Source organism: Nelumbo lutea, chromosome 1 (genome assembly GCF_056320005.1).
Source record: "Nelumbo lutea isolate HS-2025 chromosome 1, American lotus-T2T, whole genome shotgun sequence".
NCBI classification, from domain to species: Eukaryota; Viridiplantae; Streptophyta; class Magnoliopsida; order Proteales; family Nelumbonaceae; genus Nelumbo; species Nelumbo lutea.
This window is the reverse complement of record NC_142684.1, coordinates 211,325,717-211,343,541: the sequence shown is the minus strand read 5'-3', so window position 1 is coordinate 211,343,541 and position 17,825 is coordinate 211,325,717. Positions and strand designations below refer to the sequence as shown.

At 40.0% G+C, this 17,825-nt stretch overlaps 1 protein-coding gene across 4 annotated transcripts in view; it reads right to left on the bottom strand.

Annotated features, from left to right (window-relative positions):
* Window positions 1-247: 247 nt before the first annotated feature.
* The window catches only part of LOC148880805 (protein SPIRRIG-like), a 72,755-nt gene continuing 55,177 nt past the window's right edge, over window positions 248-17,825 (bottom strand). For all 4 annotated transcript variants that reach the window (XM_088962849.1, XM_088962852.1, XM_088962850.1 and 1 more), the window contains one exon: window positions 248-2,225. In XM_088962849.1, the coding sequence (XP_088818975.1) occupies window positions 1,047-2,225 (1,179 nt within the window). In that variant the 3' untranslated portion in view covers window positions 248-1,046. The remainder of the gene's footprint in view (window positions 2,226-17,825) is intronic.

Below are 17,825 nucleotides of genomic sequence, written 5' to 3'. Positions count from 1 at the left end.
GCCTTAAATAGAAAAAATGCCCCTTTTAATAATAATTTTTTTATGGTTAAAATGGTCATTGCTTTGTTTATATGAAAAAATAAAAGAAGATGGGTAAATGCACATCCAGGTAACTGTTTTCTCCTAGGAGATTAGAATATACAACTAAGAATATACTTTTTTTTTTTCATTTGTTGTTCTGTTATGAAGATAAGTCAAGTGCATGTTTCGAAAATAAAATTTGAAGAACAGTCGAGAGAGAGAGAGATTAGAAAATGATGTTATTTAAAAGAAAAATCATATTAATCTTGCCTTTCCCTTTACATCGCAGGGGCCACCCTCGCTAGTTTTTCCTTAAAAAAAGGAAAGCTCATCCCACTATTTGGCGGGCGGACAAGTTTTCTAAGTCTGACAGTGACAGATGAAGCACGACTAGAAAGGCAGGACAGTGGCCTGGACCAAAGTTCCATTTGTGCAGAGTCTGTGTGAGAGATGAAGCCATTGCTCATTACACAGCAAAAAAATGTTTTACAGGTACCAATCGCACCATACAAAACGAATTTAGATGAAACCACTCGACCAGCCATCATCTTACATGTACCCGCCAGATAATTGTGCCAGATCAGCCCTCCCGAGAAGCACTCTTCCACTATACAACTTTACTAGACATGTTAGTCGCCACATATTTACATCAAATCATCAATACCTATAGACCAATGTGTCAGCAAATAAAAACCACGATTGTCGCCAATTAACACATGCACCAAAGTGCCCCCATCTTATCTCATTCAAAATCCAAATGAATCATTGCTTTCACCATCTGCATCTGTAAACTTGTCTATTTTCTTCAAGTGTGCACCTTATTGAAGCTTTTTCATTCTTCACAACCCGCTCCCTCAGTTCTTGAGGCCAGCCCTGGTGTCTTGCTCCTTCCTTGGAATCTTGGATGTATACAATTCCTTACTCGACAATGACTAATTTCCAGGTCAGGGTTTATGGATAGAGTATCAAAAATTGCCTGAATAAGACAAGCCAGAATAATCAACTGTGTTTCATCAATATCAATATCACCCCTGATTAAATGAAGCTCTGAGGTTCTCATCTTGAAGAGTCCAAGACAATAGATGCCCACCAGAATCCCCACTCAACAACTGCTTGAGATCACTTGTAAGACGAAGAGCAGTAACTGGATACTTATGGGATTTGAGTACCTTGTAAAGGACCAACCTGTACTCTGGCACCTTACCACTCAGCCCCACTCTTCCCATCCAATTAGTGGCCATCTTGTTCAAGCTGCTAGCCTCATCAGAGGAATGCACCATGTGCCATACCTTGATAGCACCACTTTGATGGCCAGTAACATACCAATTTGTATCCATCCAATCAGAGAATACTGCACTAGTTACTGAGAGAATGAAATCAGACGGAAGTTGGGAGGCGTTGACCACCGCAAGGCAGTCACCGTTAATGCTCCAGACTGAAAACAAAACTCCTGCTGCTGTCATAATCTCTCCTGTAAGATCATTTACATAAATAGCTGAAATTGGTGCAGGAAACTCAGGTAGCTGCTTTATGAAAACCAAGGAGCTAAGGTCCCATAAAATAATGGTGCAATCATCTGAACCACTCACTATCAACATGTAAGGTTGGCTGACATAGAGACATGTGATCTTTGCTGTGTGAGCACAAAGAGCCCGCTCTAAATGCAAGTGTTGCAGACTACGGGGCCCACCGGTACTGATTCTCCAGACACAAACCAACCCATCATCAGCACCAGTGACCAAAATTTTGCCATCATGGCTAACTCCAATACACTGAATCTGGTTGCCCCCATGAAGACTTTCATGTGTAGAGAGGAGTTTGTCTTGATCATAACTAATGAATCTCAAGCTACGATCTGGGAAACCCCATGCAACATATTTGGTGAAAGTCCGGGGTTTAAGCAACTTATTTGCCCCAGCTACAAGGATCTTATCATGAAACATGATGATCTGAGTTATTGAAGATGAACTCTTACGGATTTCATATGGAATAAGATAGTTACAGTTTCGAAGTGGATGAGGAGGAAGCTTCTTGTCACACCGCCGCTTGACATGGGGTTTCAGGAATAACTGCTTTGGTGTCTGCCCAAAGTGATTAATCTGTGCAAGTATGGAGGCCTTCATACTAGGGTCTGTGATAGAGTCAATGTCCACATTGCCTTCGTATGTATAATGGTAGAAAACATTCACAGCTTCTTCAGCCGCCTGTGAATTATTGAAAGAAAATAAAACATTGTAAGAAAAATGAAAATAACAAAGGAATACCAAGTTAAGATGAAAGCTGCTAGCAAGGATAAGTGTAATCTCATTATATGCATAAGGATAAAAGATAAAAACTCCAAAATGCCCAAAGATGAACTTAAAATTATTAAGTGCTTGTGTAGCATATGCAGATGAAAGAACCCACCAATTCATGAATTCCACCTAGGAGAACATATCCTAGTTTAACACCTGAGCCCATCAAAATTTCCAGGCTCCCAATCAACCTCATCTTTCTGAAATGTTGCATTTCATCATTAATGGTCTAACAGAAATAAAAAAAAACTAATAGTTAAGCCATCCCACTCCAATCTCAATCACCATTATGGAAGGATGTCCATTCATTCAATTCCTCTCCAATTTAGTTCATCAGATTATTGAGGTCAGATCATTCCATTAATGATGATATTATTCTTCTATTTTCCTTTTTTTTACTTATAGGTGTGTCATCATGATCTATGATACCCTGATACCTGTACAATGGTTCTGTACCATGTTGCATATCATATCCAACACTGTGTCTAGCAATGTCCTTGCTGCATCTGAGTAACATAAAATTCAAACCACCTCTACCTCTTTCTTTTTATATTTATAATTTGAGCTAACAAATTTGAATCCAGGGCTTGCTAATGGTATTTTATTTAAAAAATGTGACACATTAATGTGCAAATGCTCACATGCTTTTATTAACTGATCATGTTGATACAAATGATAAGCTACTACTTTTGTAGGATATACATGGATCAATAGACATGTATATGGTATTATGTGCATGTACATATACATCATATGCATATGCATATAATATGTATACATTTATATTTATCTTGTTCCTTCACAATGAACATATTTTGATTTTTCCCTCCTATTGGCTTCCACTTCTCCGTTGTGCTTCTTCTCTTGTTTGCAGGTTTGTGGATGTTCTTCTCTTTGTATTTATTATGTTTTGTAGGCCTGTGTATATTCATTTGTTGAATGTCTTCATTCCTTCTGTTCTTGTCAATGTTTTGCAGGTTTGGTTCTATTGTGGCTTCTTCATTGAGTTCATTCTATTTCTTTATTTTTTTTGCAATTAGACACTCCACCTTCTTTTCTGGCCGCATGTTCATTGCTGGAGGTCCCAATTCCTTTCATTCTTCTCAATGTTTTGCACAATATTGTTTTTTTGGAATTGGGATTAGTTCCCAAGTGGCTTCTTCTCCCTGCAAAAGCTCGCTGGTTCTTTTTCTGCAGGTTTCACTGTCACTTATTTCTCCTGTTTCTTGATTGTTTTATGTTTTTATAGCCTCTTTGAACCAAGATAGTATTTTTATTTTTATGAATAATAGTAAATTTTATTAGTTCAAAAGCTGATTTAGAGTTGTGAATTCATACAACATCCCAGCAAGAGGTGCGAGCTGCAGCCCCTCCTTGAATCTTACAAGTAAACTAGGAAAGAAATACAGGAATCACAGCTGAGCCGAAAACAATTCTTCCCGATTTACCCCTTTCTTAGCTAACACGTTGGACAAAGTATTTGCTGATCTCCCCACCCACTGTAAAGAGACCAACATATTCCTTGTCAATCAATTGAATTTTCTGTTAATTTATTCATTATTTAGTCCGGGTTTTTCATGTTTTTGTTTATTACTTAATTTTATTTATCAAAACATAGGTCTTTTCATATGCTATGTCCTACTTCCAAGACTGGTGATGTGATGGGCAAAGGTGGTACCATTCTATCAGCAAATGTTAGAATTGAGAAGGCCTTCCTGGGTGTGATGATAAGAGTGATTGTTATTTCTGGTCCTGATAAAGAAACAACAGTTGGCCATGAGCACAACAAAGAAGATGGTGCGGAAGAGAATAATGAAGCTAAAGTATGATTTTTAAACTTCAATCGAACTCCACTATGTGTTCTTTGGTTGATTATTTGTTGGATTTATTGAATTAGGGGTGGTCATGGGCCGGGCCAGGCTTTGCACTTATGATAAGGGCTATAGCCTAGGCCTGGGCCTGGCCCGTCAGCCCCGTCCTGAGACATAAGCCCTAGCCCAGGTCTATATGGTCCTTGGCTGGGCCAGGCCTGCTTTGGGGCCTATGTCTTTCATATATAAAACATTACACACACACACACACACACACACACACACACATATATATATATATATATATATATATATATATAATATTTTATACTAAATGACATATAACATTTATATAAAATTATTTTATACATTATATAATATAAAATATTATATGATATAAATTATACATGTCATATTATAACATTTATATATAAAATATATAATATAATGTAAAATAACATGTGTACATACTACATATATATACATTATACACAAAATGTGTATGTTTAAATATATGCGGGCCATGCCGGGCTCAAAGTATTAGGCCCAGGCCCAGACATAAAATTTGCAAGCCCGATGTGGGCCCAGGCCGGGCCTGAACACAAAACACATGCCTTAGCCCGGAATTTCTGGGCCGGACTTGTGCGGGCTTGGCTCAAATGATCACCCCTAATTTATTGTGCAAAACAAAGAGGCTAAACAATCTATTCATCTTTTTTTTCCCAATTGTTCATGTACCTATGCTTATATGGTTTGCTTCTTCTGGTTTCAGGTTCAGGGTGAGCAACCATCAGAACTGGAGACAACCTACTGTTTTCTTGATGGATAGAATTGATGACAAGGAAATTGTCACTGGAAGCTTTAAGTTGGATTTCTGTAACTTGCTATTATATTTGGCAGTGAGAAATTATATGGTGTTTCAGCAGTGTCAAACCTCAACTCAATGGGTGCTAACTCAAACTAACAGATCACTAGTAGCCAAGCTCCAGGTGATATTTGCTGTTAACTTCAAAGTCTCTTCTGCATCAGGTCTATAACACTAGCTTACATTTGTTATGCAGTAGCCACCCAAATATTGACTCAGTTTGCATCTGGTCTCCTAATATTGAAGTTGCAGATCTGGTAGGGTACTCAAATACCGATATATTTCATGGGTGCTGCAGGTTGGAGTGAGATTAGAAGTCAGAAAATATATAGGCTAAAGGTGATTTCGATGGTTGTTCAACAGGTTAGAGATAAAACATGGAATTATGTAGCATTTTTTTCTGATTCTCAAACAGCTGTCAAACCTATCAATAGTTCTTTTTTTTTTTGGTTAATCTATTTTGGCACACTCTTGGTATTTATAAATTTTTAAACAATATATCTATTTCTTTTTGTTATGTTCCTAGGTGAGCAGTGAGCTGTTGAACCAGCAGATATAATGGCTTCCTATATGAAAAAACTCTAACATACAGGCCACATATGACAATCCACCATATGTTCCTCTACAGAAAATGCAGGCGCACCTAATTCCTCCAGATACTCCTCCGTAATCATGTCATCTTGTTGTATTTTATTTTAGCGAAGTTATTTTAAATAATTTCTATTTTCAATTAAGATTTGTTCAAGCTGGTTGCCTTTTTTGTTTTTTTGTTTTGATAAATTATTCAAGCTGGTTGTCCTTCCATATCTTACCCCAGTATGACTGGAACATGATAAGATTTCTTCTATGTTAAAGTTAGACTTCAGATTGATGTAATGATGCTTAACGTTTTATTTTCTTTTGCTGCATGGACTTCAAAATGTTAAATACTTCAAATTTAGAGACATGGCAAAACTAAGTAAAAGACTTAAACCTCCCCTCAAGTTTATGCTAAATACTAAGACCTCCCTTACCTTTTCAAAATGGACTAATACCTCCCATGACACATTTTAGCTGTTATGTCCAATGGAATGATTTAAAAGACAAATATGCCCTGATGGGTTTATAGGTTCAATGCTGGGTGAATTTGTTGGATAGTACCTTCCTTTTAGATAATGAAGGATGCAAACTGCTTCCAAATTCCAATGCTCTTTAACAGGCAAGAACAAGCTGGATGCACAACCCAAGCTCTTCATCCATATCGTTCATGACAAGACCATTGAAAGTGGCATTGGCATGACAACATCTGATCTGGTGAAACAATCCCGGTACCATTGCAAGGTCTGAAACCAAGGAGTTCATGGAAGCCTTAGCTGCTAGTTTTGATGTGAGCACACTTGGATAGTTAGGTGTTTGATTTTACTCAACTTAGCAACAGAAGGTTATTGTGACAACGAAGGAGTGAAGATGAAATAGATTTGGGAATCTCAGGATGGTGGGTCCTTCATCGAATCACTGCCACCGGGGAGAAATTGGATTTGGTCCTCACAGCCCCTTGCAGATTGGGGGTGCCTCTTGGGAGAGGTGGGCTGGATTATGCTCTCACCCGACTACATTATGTACAAGTGTACATTATCAGAATCACAAATGAGAAAATGGAGAGAGAGGAGAGCTGATTGGTCAACTTAACACTCATACAGGTGGCTAAAGCAACCTAGGGGCAAAAAAGGGTTTTTGGAAACATTTATCTGTAGGTGAGGTCCCATACAAAGATGGGGGGATGTTTTTGTTCCATGATATCACCCACTAGGGGAGGCATTAATCCATTTTAAAAAGAGGGGAGGTCTTAGTAAATTTGAGGGGGATGTTTAAAATTACAAAGGTGGGGTGAGATAAACCCTCTTAACCCCCCCCCCCCCCCACAAAGGTGGGAGGAGATAGGTGATCCCTTTCCACCCCTTGTTTTAAGTTTTTTTTTACACTAAAACTATTCCATTTTTGCTGTTAATCATATCGGCATCGAACCTTGGAAGTTGGCATTTTTTTTAATTTTAATCCTTGTGCCAAGGTTATTTTAATCTTTATTTTGAAGCCCAAATTTATTTCAATAGTTGGAAATGTGCATCAATAATATCTTTATTATATAGTATATTATATCATGGAATATAGTTTTTTATATATATTTATGTAAAATTAAATTCACACTTCCCTCTCCTTTTTTTTCTTTGTGTTTTGCCTTCTTAAGTTTTTTTTTTTTTTGAGACCCCTAATTTCTTTCTTCCAAACATTTTCGTTCTTCAAATTCTATCTCATCCCTCTTTTTTTGTGTTGCATAACTATTTTTCTTACTTAGTCATGTAATTTCAAATTTAAATGTTTCTTTTATTTACAAAATAATATTTTTATATTGGATTTTAGTTTTTATTTTTTGTATTTTGTTTTGCTTTTACATTTTATGCTTTTAGTTTTACTAGCATTAATTAATAATAACTATTTAAAAATTTACATTCTGGTAAGTTAATTAATTAAGCGCTTCCATTTAATTACATTAAGTAATATTACCTTTAACATTAAGTAATCTTTCTCGGTACATGATTCTATAGTAATCTGTTTTGGGTAATTGCCCGTGCTTAGCACGAGTCCCCCTTGCTAGTAAGAGTCAATTCAAATCCCCAACAAAGTTACAAAAGTTATAATAACGCCCAAAACAACTTTTGACTATGTAACCCTTGTTTTGCTAGAGAATTTGCCATCCCATTTGCAGTCCTTTCCCAATTGAAAGTAATATTCAGCTCCTGTGTGGTGCTCTCTGTTTCCCTAAACTCATGCCTATAGATCCATGGCACAAGCTCTTTATTCCTGGCCCAAGAAATGATCAGCTTTAAGTCTCCCTCTACTTCCAAGTGCCGAAATCTTGATTGCTTAGCAAGTCTCAAGCCTTGCAGCAGTTCCATCAGCTCAGCCTTTAGTGAGTCTCCCAATCCCAAAGGTCCTGAAAACCTAGTCAACACTTTCCCTGTAGAATCTCTAAATACTCCTCCAATACCTGCCATTCCCGTGCTTCCCATGAAGTTTCCATCAAAGTTTAGTTTTACTTTATTAGCTGTTGGGCGTAACCACTCCATAAATAACTTTTCCTTTTCTTTAGAAGAAAATGCCACTCAGTCCATGCCCTTAAGATATCATTCACTGAACAGTCTTTGAAAAGATCAAGTGTCTTTAACCAATATGCTGCTCTGATTTTTATAGCTTCAAAAGTTTCCTCTTTTGATCTACTTTTCTCATTAAAGATCCTCTCATTCCTTTCTTCCCAAATAGTCCACGCTACTGCAGCCCAAATTGCTTTCCACATAATTCTTTCTCTCTTTCTTGATTGTCTTAGGAAACTTGGGCTGAAAAGGCTCACAATATCATGCGGAGAATTCCACCTATAACCAAAAAGATAACAACAAAAGTCCCAAACACTATTGTAACTTTCAAGGCAAAGGAAGCACATGTGAGGCGATAGACATTTATTTGGCCTTCTGTTTTGAAACATATCACAAGTGTTTACTTTCCAAGAAATACATCCCAACACAAAGCCTGAATTTGGCCCTCTCCCAAGGTGTTGGACTGCAAGAGGGCATTGAGAAAAGAAGCACAAGTAACAGCCCCATTAGGAGTACAGGACCACACTCTAGTGTCCTCCATTGACTGATCCAAAAAGGTTAATTGAAGTTTGTCCAACACTTGGAAGTAGAAGTAGACTCAAAACTGGTTGTTTCTTGAGCCAGGAGTAAGTTTCAAGTGCCATGGACCTATAGCCACACTTTTAGAGAAATGGAGAGCCTGTCACAGGAGTTGGATGTTAGCTTCAATTGGGTAAGAAGGAAAGAAAATGGGCTCACTTTAGCAAAACAAGGGGTCTATAGACAGCAGTTGTTCTGGGCACTACTGTAACCTTATTCTAGAAAACTAGACAACAGTTTTGGGCACTACTGTAACTTTGTTCTAGAAAACTAGACAGCAGTTGTTCTTTTTTTTTTTTTTTGATAAATGAATATTGACGGTTAGAATGTTAGAGTGATGTTCGGCTGATAAGAGTTCTTATTAGCCCATTCTTATGTTTAACTTATCTTGTAACTGGGCCTGTGTTAATGGGCCTAATCCTGTTTAATGATTTAAGTCATCTGAGTGTCCCATCAATTTCTTGTACCTTGTACTACATTCATCTATAAATAAAAGACTGGTCGACTGGCTAGTACAGTTCGACATTCTCTTCATTTCAGTGGTTCTCTTCTCTTCTTTGCTACTTCGAGTATAGCTCCTCAGATTACATGGTATCAGAGCATTAGCTCCTTCCTGGTTTCAGCAGGCGCGCTCTCTTCTCTTGCTGTCTTTTCATCTTCTCTCTTCCTTTTCTGGGTTGCTGCAGTAAAGACCTAGGAGTATAAGAGAGTAAAGCAAGTTTGAACCTAGGGTTTCTCTTGGTTGTAGGACTCAAGGGAAGTAGGACCCAGAAGTAGATGTCCTACTAGGTTATTTCCAGCAAGTAGTAGCTATTGGGCTACTAAGAGAGGTCTGTATAGGACAGACCTAGTTGAGGAATGATTTCAGCAGTCCTAGCACTAGCCAAAAGGGGGAGAGCTTCCTTTATAGTTGCAGCTTCGGTGCTCCAGCAAGACTTCCGCAGAACAGTGGTAAAGACTTAGCCTCTTCTACAGTTGCAGCTTCGGTGCATCAGCAAGACTCTTACAGAACTGTGGCAACTTCAGTTACAGATTTTTTTTTTTCAGGTCGGTTACCAGCCCTACTTCAGCACTGCACAGTTGCAGCCTTGAACTTTTACCAGCACTGTGAACTGGTTTAGTTACAGACCTTTACTTGCTACTGTACCCAGCACTGTGAACACTTCTACCAGCACTGTGAACACTGTGACCACTTCGGCCAGTCCTAAACAGAACCACCTACAGCACTGTGAACAACTCTTGGACTGAAGTTATCTGGTGAATTTTCCTCTAGAGATAACAAACCTGTCACAAGGTCCTCAAACCTGGAAAACCCTAATCTGCACAGCTTGCAGATTACAAGTGTGCTGCTGGATGAGTATAACTTCAGAGAGTGGTCTGTCTCAGCAATGCTGTTCATTACCTCTCGTGATCTCACAGACTATTTGGATGGAGACAAGAAACAACCAGAAATTGGCAGTCCAGAATACACCGTGGCGCAAGGAAAATGCCACAGTCATGTCTTGGTTGCTGGCCTCCATGACTCCTCGGGTGGCCAGAACTGTTCATCACTTCCCTACAGCCGCTAAAATTTGGGAGAAAGTATCTAAGACATACGGCCAGAAAAAGAACAATGCTAGAATCTACAGGCTGAACCAAGACATTGCAGCCCTAAGGCAAGGAGACCTGTCCGTGGCAACATACTTTGCAACACTGGAAGGCCTCTGGGAAGAGCTTGACCACCACTTGATTTGGGATTGGGAAAATGCCAAGGATAAGGAGAGGCATGACAAGTAGATTGAGGAGGGCAGAGCCTTCAAGTTTCTGGCAGGCCTTGACCCTGTATATGAAGGTATAAGGTCATAGATTCTAGGGAGAGATGAATTACCTAAGCTTCACCATGTCTACTACCTGGTGAGGAATGAAGAAGTAAGGAGAAAGGAGATGCAAGTTGACTCCCAGACACAGTCAACAGAACTACCTGGAGAACATTCAGCCTTAGTCTCCACTAAGGGGAATAGATTTTCAGACAAGAAGGCCCTCAAGTGTACCCATTGTGGTGGTGAGAAACACACAAAGGAGAAATGTTGGGTCTTGTACCCTCATCTGAAGCCAGTTGCTCTGACAAAGGACAAAAGACAACATAAGGGCCACACAGCAAGGGGGAATCTTGCCACCAACAACAGTAGTGACAACTCACAGAGTACTCAGACAGTGTCCTCTTCCACCGCAAGGCAGGCTGCCGACTCCTCTGGACCAAGTACTTCGGGCTTCACAGCTAGTGAGGTAGAGGTTCTCAGCTGAGCATTAGCCCGTCTGAAGAACAATTCTTTAGCTTCCACCTCTCTTGCCAAATCAAGTACAGCCTTTGCATTTAGTGCAACTAGTTCCATTAATTCTACCTCTTGGGTGATTGATTCCGGAGCCACTGACCATATGACACATATGTCCTCCTTATTCTCTACATATCATTTGTTGTCTGGCCAGGATAAGATGAGAGTAGCTGATGGGTCCCTCTCCACCATCTCTGGAAAGGGGGTGGTTGACCTAAGCAAGGATCTCTCTCTTAAATCAGTCCTACATGTTCTTAGTCTTACCTCAAATCTGTTGTCTGTTTCAAAGCTTACAAAAAATTTGAACTGCAGTATAACTTTCTTTCCTTCTCATTGTGCCCTCCAGGACAGATTGACGAGGAGAACGATTGGGAGTGGTCATGAGTATGGGGGCCTCTACTATTTTGATGAGGATGTCAGCTCAGCGTTGCAAGTTTCTGCTACTACTAGTCCGGAAAGTGTGGAGTCAATAGCTAGGCTGCACTTGTGGCATGCTAGGCTAGGTCATTTGTCTTTTTCTTCTTTAGCAATGTTGTTTCCCGAACTTGTGGCTGCACTTTTGATTTGGTTCATTCTGATGTTTGGGGTCCTTCACCCATTGTTTCCATTGATGGCTTCCGTTACTTTATCAGTTTTATTGACCATTATTCTCGGTACACTTGGATTTATCTGTTGAAAGGACGTGATGAAGTTCCCCAGATAACTATGATGTTTTGCAAGATGGTTGAAACACAATTTGATAAAAAGATCAAGCAATTCTGTTCAGACAATGCAGCTAAATACTTTGAAAGATCCCTGAACTCATTCATGGAAGATGCAGGCATGTTACATCAATCATCATGTGCTTACACCCCTCAGCAAAATGGGGTTGCTGAGCGCAAGAACAGGCACCTATTGGAGACAGCTCGAGCCCTTCTTTTCCAGCACAATGTGCCCAAGCAATATTGGTCTCAAGCTGTTCTCACTGCATCATACCTGATAAATCAAATGCCATCTAAGGTACTGGGTATGAAGACTCCTTTCTCTGTTTTGTGTCCCACTCTTCCAGAATTTCCTCTTCCCCCACCGGTTTTTGGCTGTACATGTGAAGGATCCAAAGAAAACCAAGCTGGATCCTAAGGCTACAAAGGGAATATTTTGGGGGTACTCTCCTACGCAAAAGGGGTATAAGTGTTATGATCCTGTCTCCAAGAAAAAATATGTCACCAGAGATGTAGTCTTTTTTGAGTCTCAACCCTATTTCCAATCTTCTCAGAATCCTCTTCAGGGGGAGAGTAGTGAGTTGGAAGAGGATTCTCATTCTCCCTTCTTTTTTGTTCCCCTTTCATCACCCTCCACTACTCCTAGCTGTAACATTCCGGGTCAACCTAGTGAGACTCCCACTGTGCCAGTTACTTCTCCAGATTTGGCTGATGCTTCTGAAGGTTCCAGTAAACAAGAGAAAGAGATACTTACATACAATAGAAGGAAGAAGGGCCCTCAACCTCATGATTGCAACCAGTTGAACTTAGATCAATCTGTCTTTGCAATCCAAGGTAATTCAGACTCACTCAATTCAGATTTGGATCTTCCTATTGCTCTCCGTAAGCCTGTTCGTTCTTGTACCACTCGGTATCCCATAGTTGATTATGTTTCTTACTCACACTTATCCCCTGCCTATCATTCCTTTGTGTCTGCTTTTTCCTCTGTATGTGTCCCTTCCAGGTATTCAGAGGCAGCATCTAATCCAAGGTGGAAAGAAGCCATGAATGAGGAGATGAAAGCCCTAATGAAAGCAGGAACGTGGGAATTGGTGGACTTGCTAGAGGGGAAAGGCACTGTTGGGTGCAAGTGGGTATTCACAGTAAAGTACAGGGAAGGTGGGTCAATTGAGAGGTACAAGGCCAGACTTGTGGCAAAGGGGTTTACACAAAAGGAAGGAATTGACTACAAGGAAACCTTTGCCCCAGTAGCAAAGTTCAACACAATCAGGGTTCTACTGTCACTAGCAGCAAAATTCTCTTGGGAACTTCATCAGCTGGATGTGAAGAATGCATTCCTAAATGGTGATCTTCATGAAACCCCCACCTGGATATGATGTTGGAAAGAAGGTATGTAAACTAGCAATCTCCCCGGGAATGGTTTGAGAGACTTTGTTTGGCCATGAAGAAAGTGGGGTACACTCAGAGCAGTGCAGATCATACATTGTTTACAAGGAGATAGGATGACAAACTTACAACACTCATTGTGTATGTGGATGATATGGTGATTACTGGAAATGATGTGAAAGAGATGAAGAGGCTGAAGGAGTTCTTAGCTTCAGAATTTGAGATCAAAGACTTGGGAAATTTGAGATACTTTCTTGGGATTGAAGTTGCTAGATCAAGAGAAGGAATCTACATATGTCAAAGAAAATATGTGCTAGATCTCCTAGAGGAAACAGGCATGAGGGGGTGCAGGCCAACAGAAACTCCAATAGAACCAAACCATGGATTACAAGAATCAATGGGTGAGGAATACTGTGATAAGGAAAGGTACCAAAAATTGGTAGGAAAACTGATATACTTATCCCTTACTCGGCCAAACATTGCCTATGCAATGCATGTTGTCAATCAATTCATGCACTCACCAAAGACCCCTCATATTAGAGCAGTGGAAAGAATTCTCAGATACTTGAAGACTTGCCCAGGGAAAGGAATTCTATTCAGGAAAAACAACAAACTTGAAATTGAAGCCTACACTGATGCTGATTGGACTGGGTCTGTTGGAGACAAAAAATCAACCTCAGGTTATTGTACATTCTTGGGAGGAAACCTAGTCATATGGCGCAGTAAGAATCAGGATGTTGTGGCTAGACCAAATGCAGAAGCAGAATACCGAGCTATGGCACACGGGGTTGTTGAACTCTTATGGCTCAGAACTCTCCTTAATGATCTTGGTATCAAGACCGAGGGTCCTCTCAAGCTGTATTGTGATAATAAAGCTGCTATCAACATTGCCAACAATCCCGTGCAGCATGACAGGACCAAAACATATTGAAATTGATTGACACTTTGTCAGAGAGAGAATTATTTCAGGAGAACTCTGCGTGCCTTATACTCCTTCAGAGATGCAGATTGCAAATGTATTAACAAAAGGGCTGGCAACAACAAAGTTCAGGGACATACTTGGCAAGCTAAACATGATTGATATCCATGCTTAGCTTGAGGGAGAGTGTTAGAATGTTAGAGTGATGTTCGGTTGATAAGAGTTCTTATTAGTCCATTCTTATGTTTAACTTATCTTGTAACTGGGCCTGTGTTAATGGGCCTAATCATGTTTAATGATTTAAGTCATCTGGGTGTCCCATCACTAATCAGGGGCATCCCAATAATTTCTTGTACCTTGTACTACATTCATCTATAAATAAAAGACTGGTCGACTGGCTAGTACAGTCTGACATTCTCTTCATTTCAGTGGTTCTCTTCTCTTCTTTGCTACTTCGAGTATAGATCCTCAGGTTACATTGACAAAACATTAAAACTGTTATATAGGGGTGCAACTTGGGCGGGCCCATCCCGAGCCCGAACCAACTCAACCCGGAATTTTACACGGTCTGGGCTCGGGCCGAAGAAGTCAGGTTTTTTTATTTTTCAGACCAGGCTCAGGCCTAGCCCTTAGATAGCCTGAACCTGGCCCAATTATATACATTTATACATATATGTGTATTGTAAATGTTGCATACATATTTACAAATATATATATATATATATATATATATATATATATACATATTTGTATATATAACATTTGTATAAATATTTTGCATACATATTTACATACATACATAAATATATGAATATATATTTGCATAAATACATTTATATATGTGTAATTTTAGAGTGGGTTCATTGACCAACCCGAGCCCGGCCCGGGCCCAAACCCAACCCGAGTGCATCAAATTACAATGCAAACTGGGCTCGGGATGAGATAATCGAGCTTGACCTCGTGCTCAGGCCTTAAGCCCAAATTTTAGGGTCGAGCCTGAGTTGACCATAAACCTGGCCCAACCCGCCTGACTTGCACCCCTACTGTTATAAGCTCCCCTTGGGGGGCACAAGATACAGCCACACCCTTGAGCCCAAGAAACTGAAATATTAGGTATTACAAATCAACCACAAAAGGAATCTCCCTAATAGTCCCTTGTTTAGCCAAGACATTAGCCATAGCATTGGCTGACCTGCTCACCCATTGTATTCTGATTGTCATATTTCTTGTCAGTCACTTAACTTTCCTTAATACACCCCTGTATTTCCAAATAGAAGAATCTGGATCCTGTCACCACCCTACCACCACCTTAGAGTTTCTTCAATACATAATCTGTTGACACGTGGTTGACTTGCAATCTGAATTCCTTGTACAGCAGCTTGCAGTTCAGCTCTAGTAGAATGCCCTGATCCCACTGGGCCCGCCTCATTCTTCAAAACTCCCCACCCACACCTGAGTGCCCCGGATTTCCTTTATTGTTTCCATCGAAGTTCAATTTTATGAACCCATCCACAGGTGGAGACCAATTTGCAATACTTCTGGTGCTTCTTGTGGAGCTATTAGCCACTGCCAACCAGTCTCTCCATAGATCATGAAAGTTATAAGAATGAAATGAGTTAAGGGTTATCAACCAATGTATTTCCCTTGTTAAGATGCACTCCTTAAGTCTGAGAGACTTCTTTCTTTCTCACAGGAAATTCTTCTGTTCCCTTCTTCCCAAATTGTCCATAAGGTGGCTGCTCTAACACTCTTTCACATAATTCTCCCCCTCTTTGTGGGCCAAACAAAAAAAGCCAGCTCAAAAAGTAGGCTTACTTATGTATGTAGGCTCCATCTGCACCCAAACAAAGAGAAAATCCAACTCCAAATAGCTGCAACCAAAGGACAAGATAGGAATAAGTGAGAGCAAGTCTACCCACTAGCTTTGCACAAAAAGCACCTGTTAGGGGACATACACAAGAAAGGTCTTCTCTTTTGCAGGTTATCCAAAGTATTAATCTTTCCATGAAACATTTCCCAACAAAAAGTAAAATTTCTGGGTGGCAATGGCTTAAACCAAAGTTCCTTAACTAGGAAAACCCTAGGAATAGGGTGGGAGCAAAGGGCCTTAAAAAAGGAGGCACAAGAAAAGGTACCTTTTGGGCTAGGTGACCAAAGCCTTCTATCAGGCTTGGAAGGGTCCAAACAAACACTATCAAAAAGAAGCAAGAGTTCAGAAACACAAGAAGCCTTAGCATCCCTCAACCCCCTCTTGAAGCTAAAATCCCAAGTCAAAGACAAAGGAAGAATAGGTGAGGAGAGCAAGTTGGAAACAACCACTTTCCTAATCAAAGAAATGGAGTAAAGAAATGGGAAAAGATCCTTTAAAGACTGATTACCCACCCAAATGTCCTCCCAAAAAAGTAGTCACCAAAACAAACGTCATACCTGACAGTTGAGAAAAAGAGGAAGGATACTATGAATCGCTTTCCAAGGTGTAGCCACAGTAGCTTGACAAGAGACATCAGCACCCCAGCCATTTTACAAAACATCGCGAATACTCACAGCTACCTCATGCCACAACCTATCTCTCTCAAAAGGCCATCCCATAACCACTTTCCTAGCAAAGCAGAGTTCCTAACCCGTAAATTCCCTTTCTTCCTTACTCTAATACACTATCTCCTAGCTGACTAGATGGTCCTTTTTTTACTCCCCTTGTTCCCACAAAAAGTCCCTCAAAGTTTTTCTAGCTTCTTGGCCTACCTTGAGGGAATCCTGAAACACCTTGAGGTAAAAAAGTAGATTGGATAAGGTGGCTATGATCAAGGTAACCCTACCCCCTATGGAAATGCAATTCCTTTTCCACGATGCCAATCTCTTTTCAAAATTTTCAACCACTGGATCCCAAAGCCTACTCTCCCTTGGATTTGCTCCTAAAGTACTTCAGCGGCCAAGAAGAAATGGAACAACCTAAGCAACTTACAACAGACTCGATAACCCCATCTTCCAACTTGAGACCCACCTTGCAACTTTTGTCAAATTAATCTTCAAATTAGAAGTGTTTTGAAAATAAACAATTAGATATTTAAGGTTTCTCACCTTTCGTGGGTTGCTTCCTTAACAAAAAATTATGATATCATAAGCACACTACAAGTGGGTCACTAGCACACCATTTCTACCCATCCTCCAACCACTTATTGCCTCAACCCTATTGGCATTTGTAATCAACCTGCTGAAGACATCAGCCACGAGTGTGAATAAGAAGGGGGCGAGTGGATCACCTTGTCTAAGGCCTCTACAGGCTGGAAAAAATTCCTTTACTACCCCTGTTAACTAAAACCGAGTAGTGACAAGAACTCAGACATCCATTTATCCACTTGCACCATCTATCTCCAAAACCACAATTGTGGAGCACCTCAAGAAGGAAATCCCAATCCACCAAATCATAGGACTTTTCAATATCCAATTTACATGCAATCCCTTGATGGCCAGACCTCATTTCCTCTACACACCCGTTGGCTATTAAAATCTGGTCAGTTATTTGTCTACACAAAGGCCCCTTGAGGTTGGCTAATGAGAGAGGAGAGGACTTTTCTCTAATTCTAAAGGAAAGGACTTTGGCCCTAATTTTGTAAATGCTAGTCACCAAGCTAGGTCTAAAATCCCTAGGTTGACAAGCCCCTGATTTTTAGGAATTAGGGCTATGAAAGTTGCAGCAACTCCGCGACTGATTATATGCTTGTCCTCAAACTCTCTAAAAACCACAACAAGATCTTATTTCATTATATCCAAACAATCCTAATAAAACACCATAGTTGAACCATCTGGGC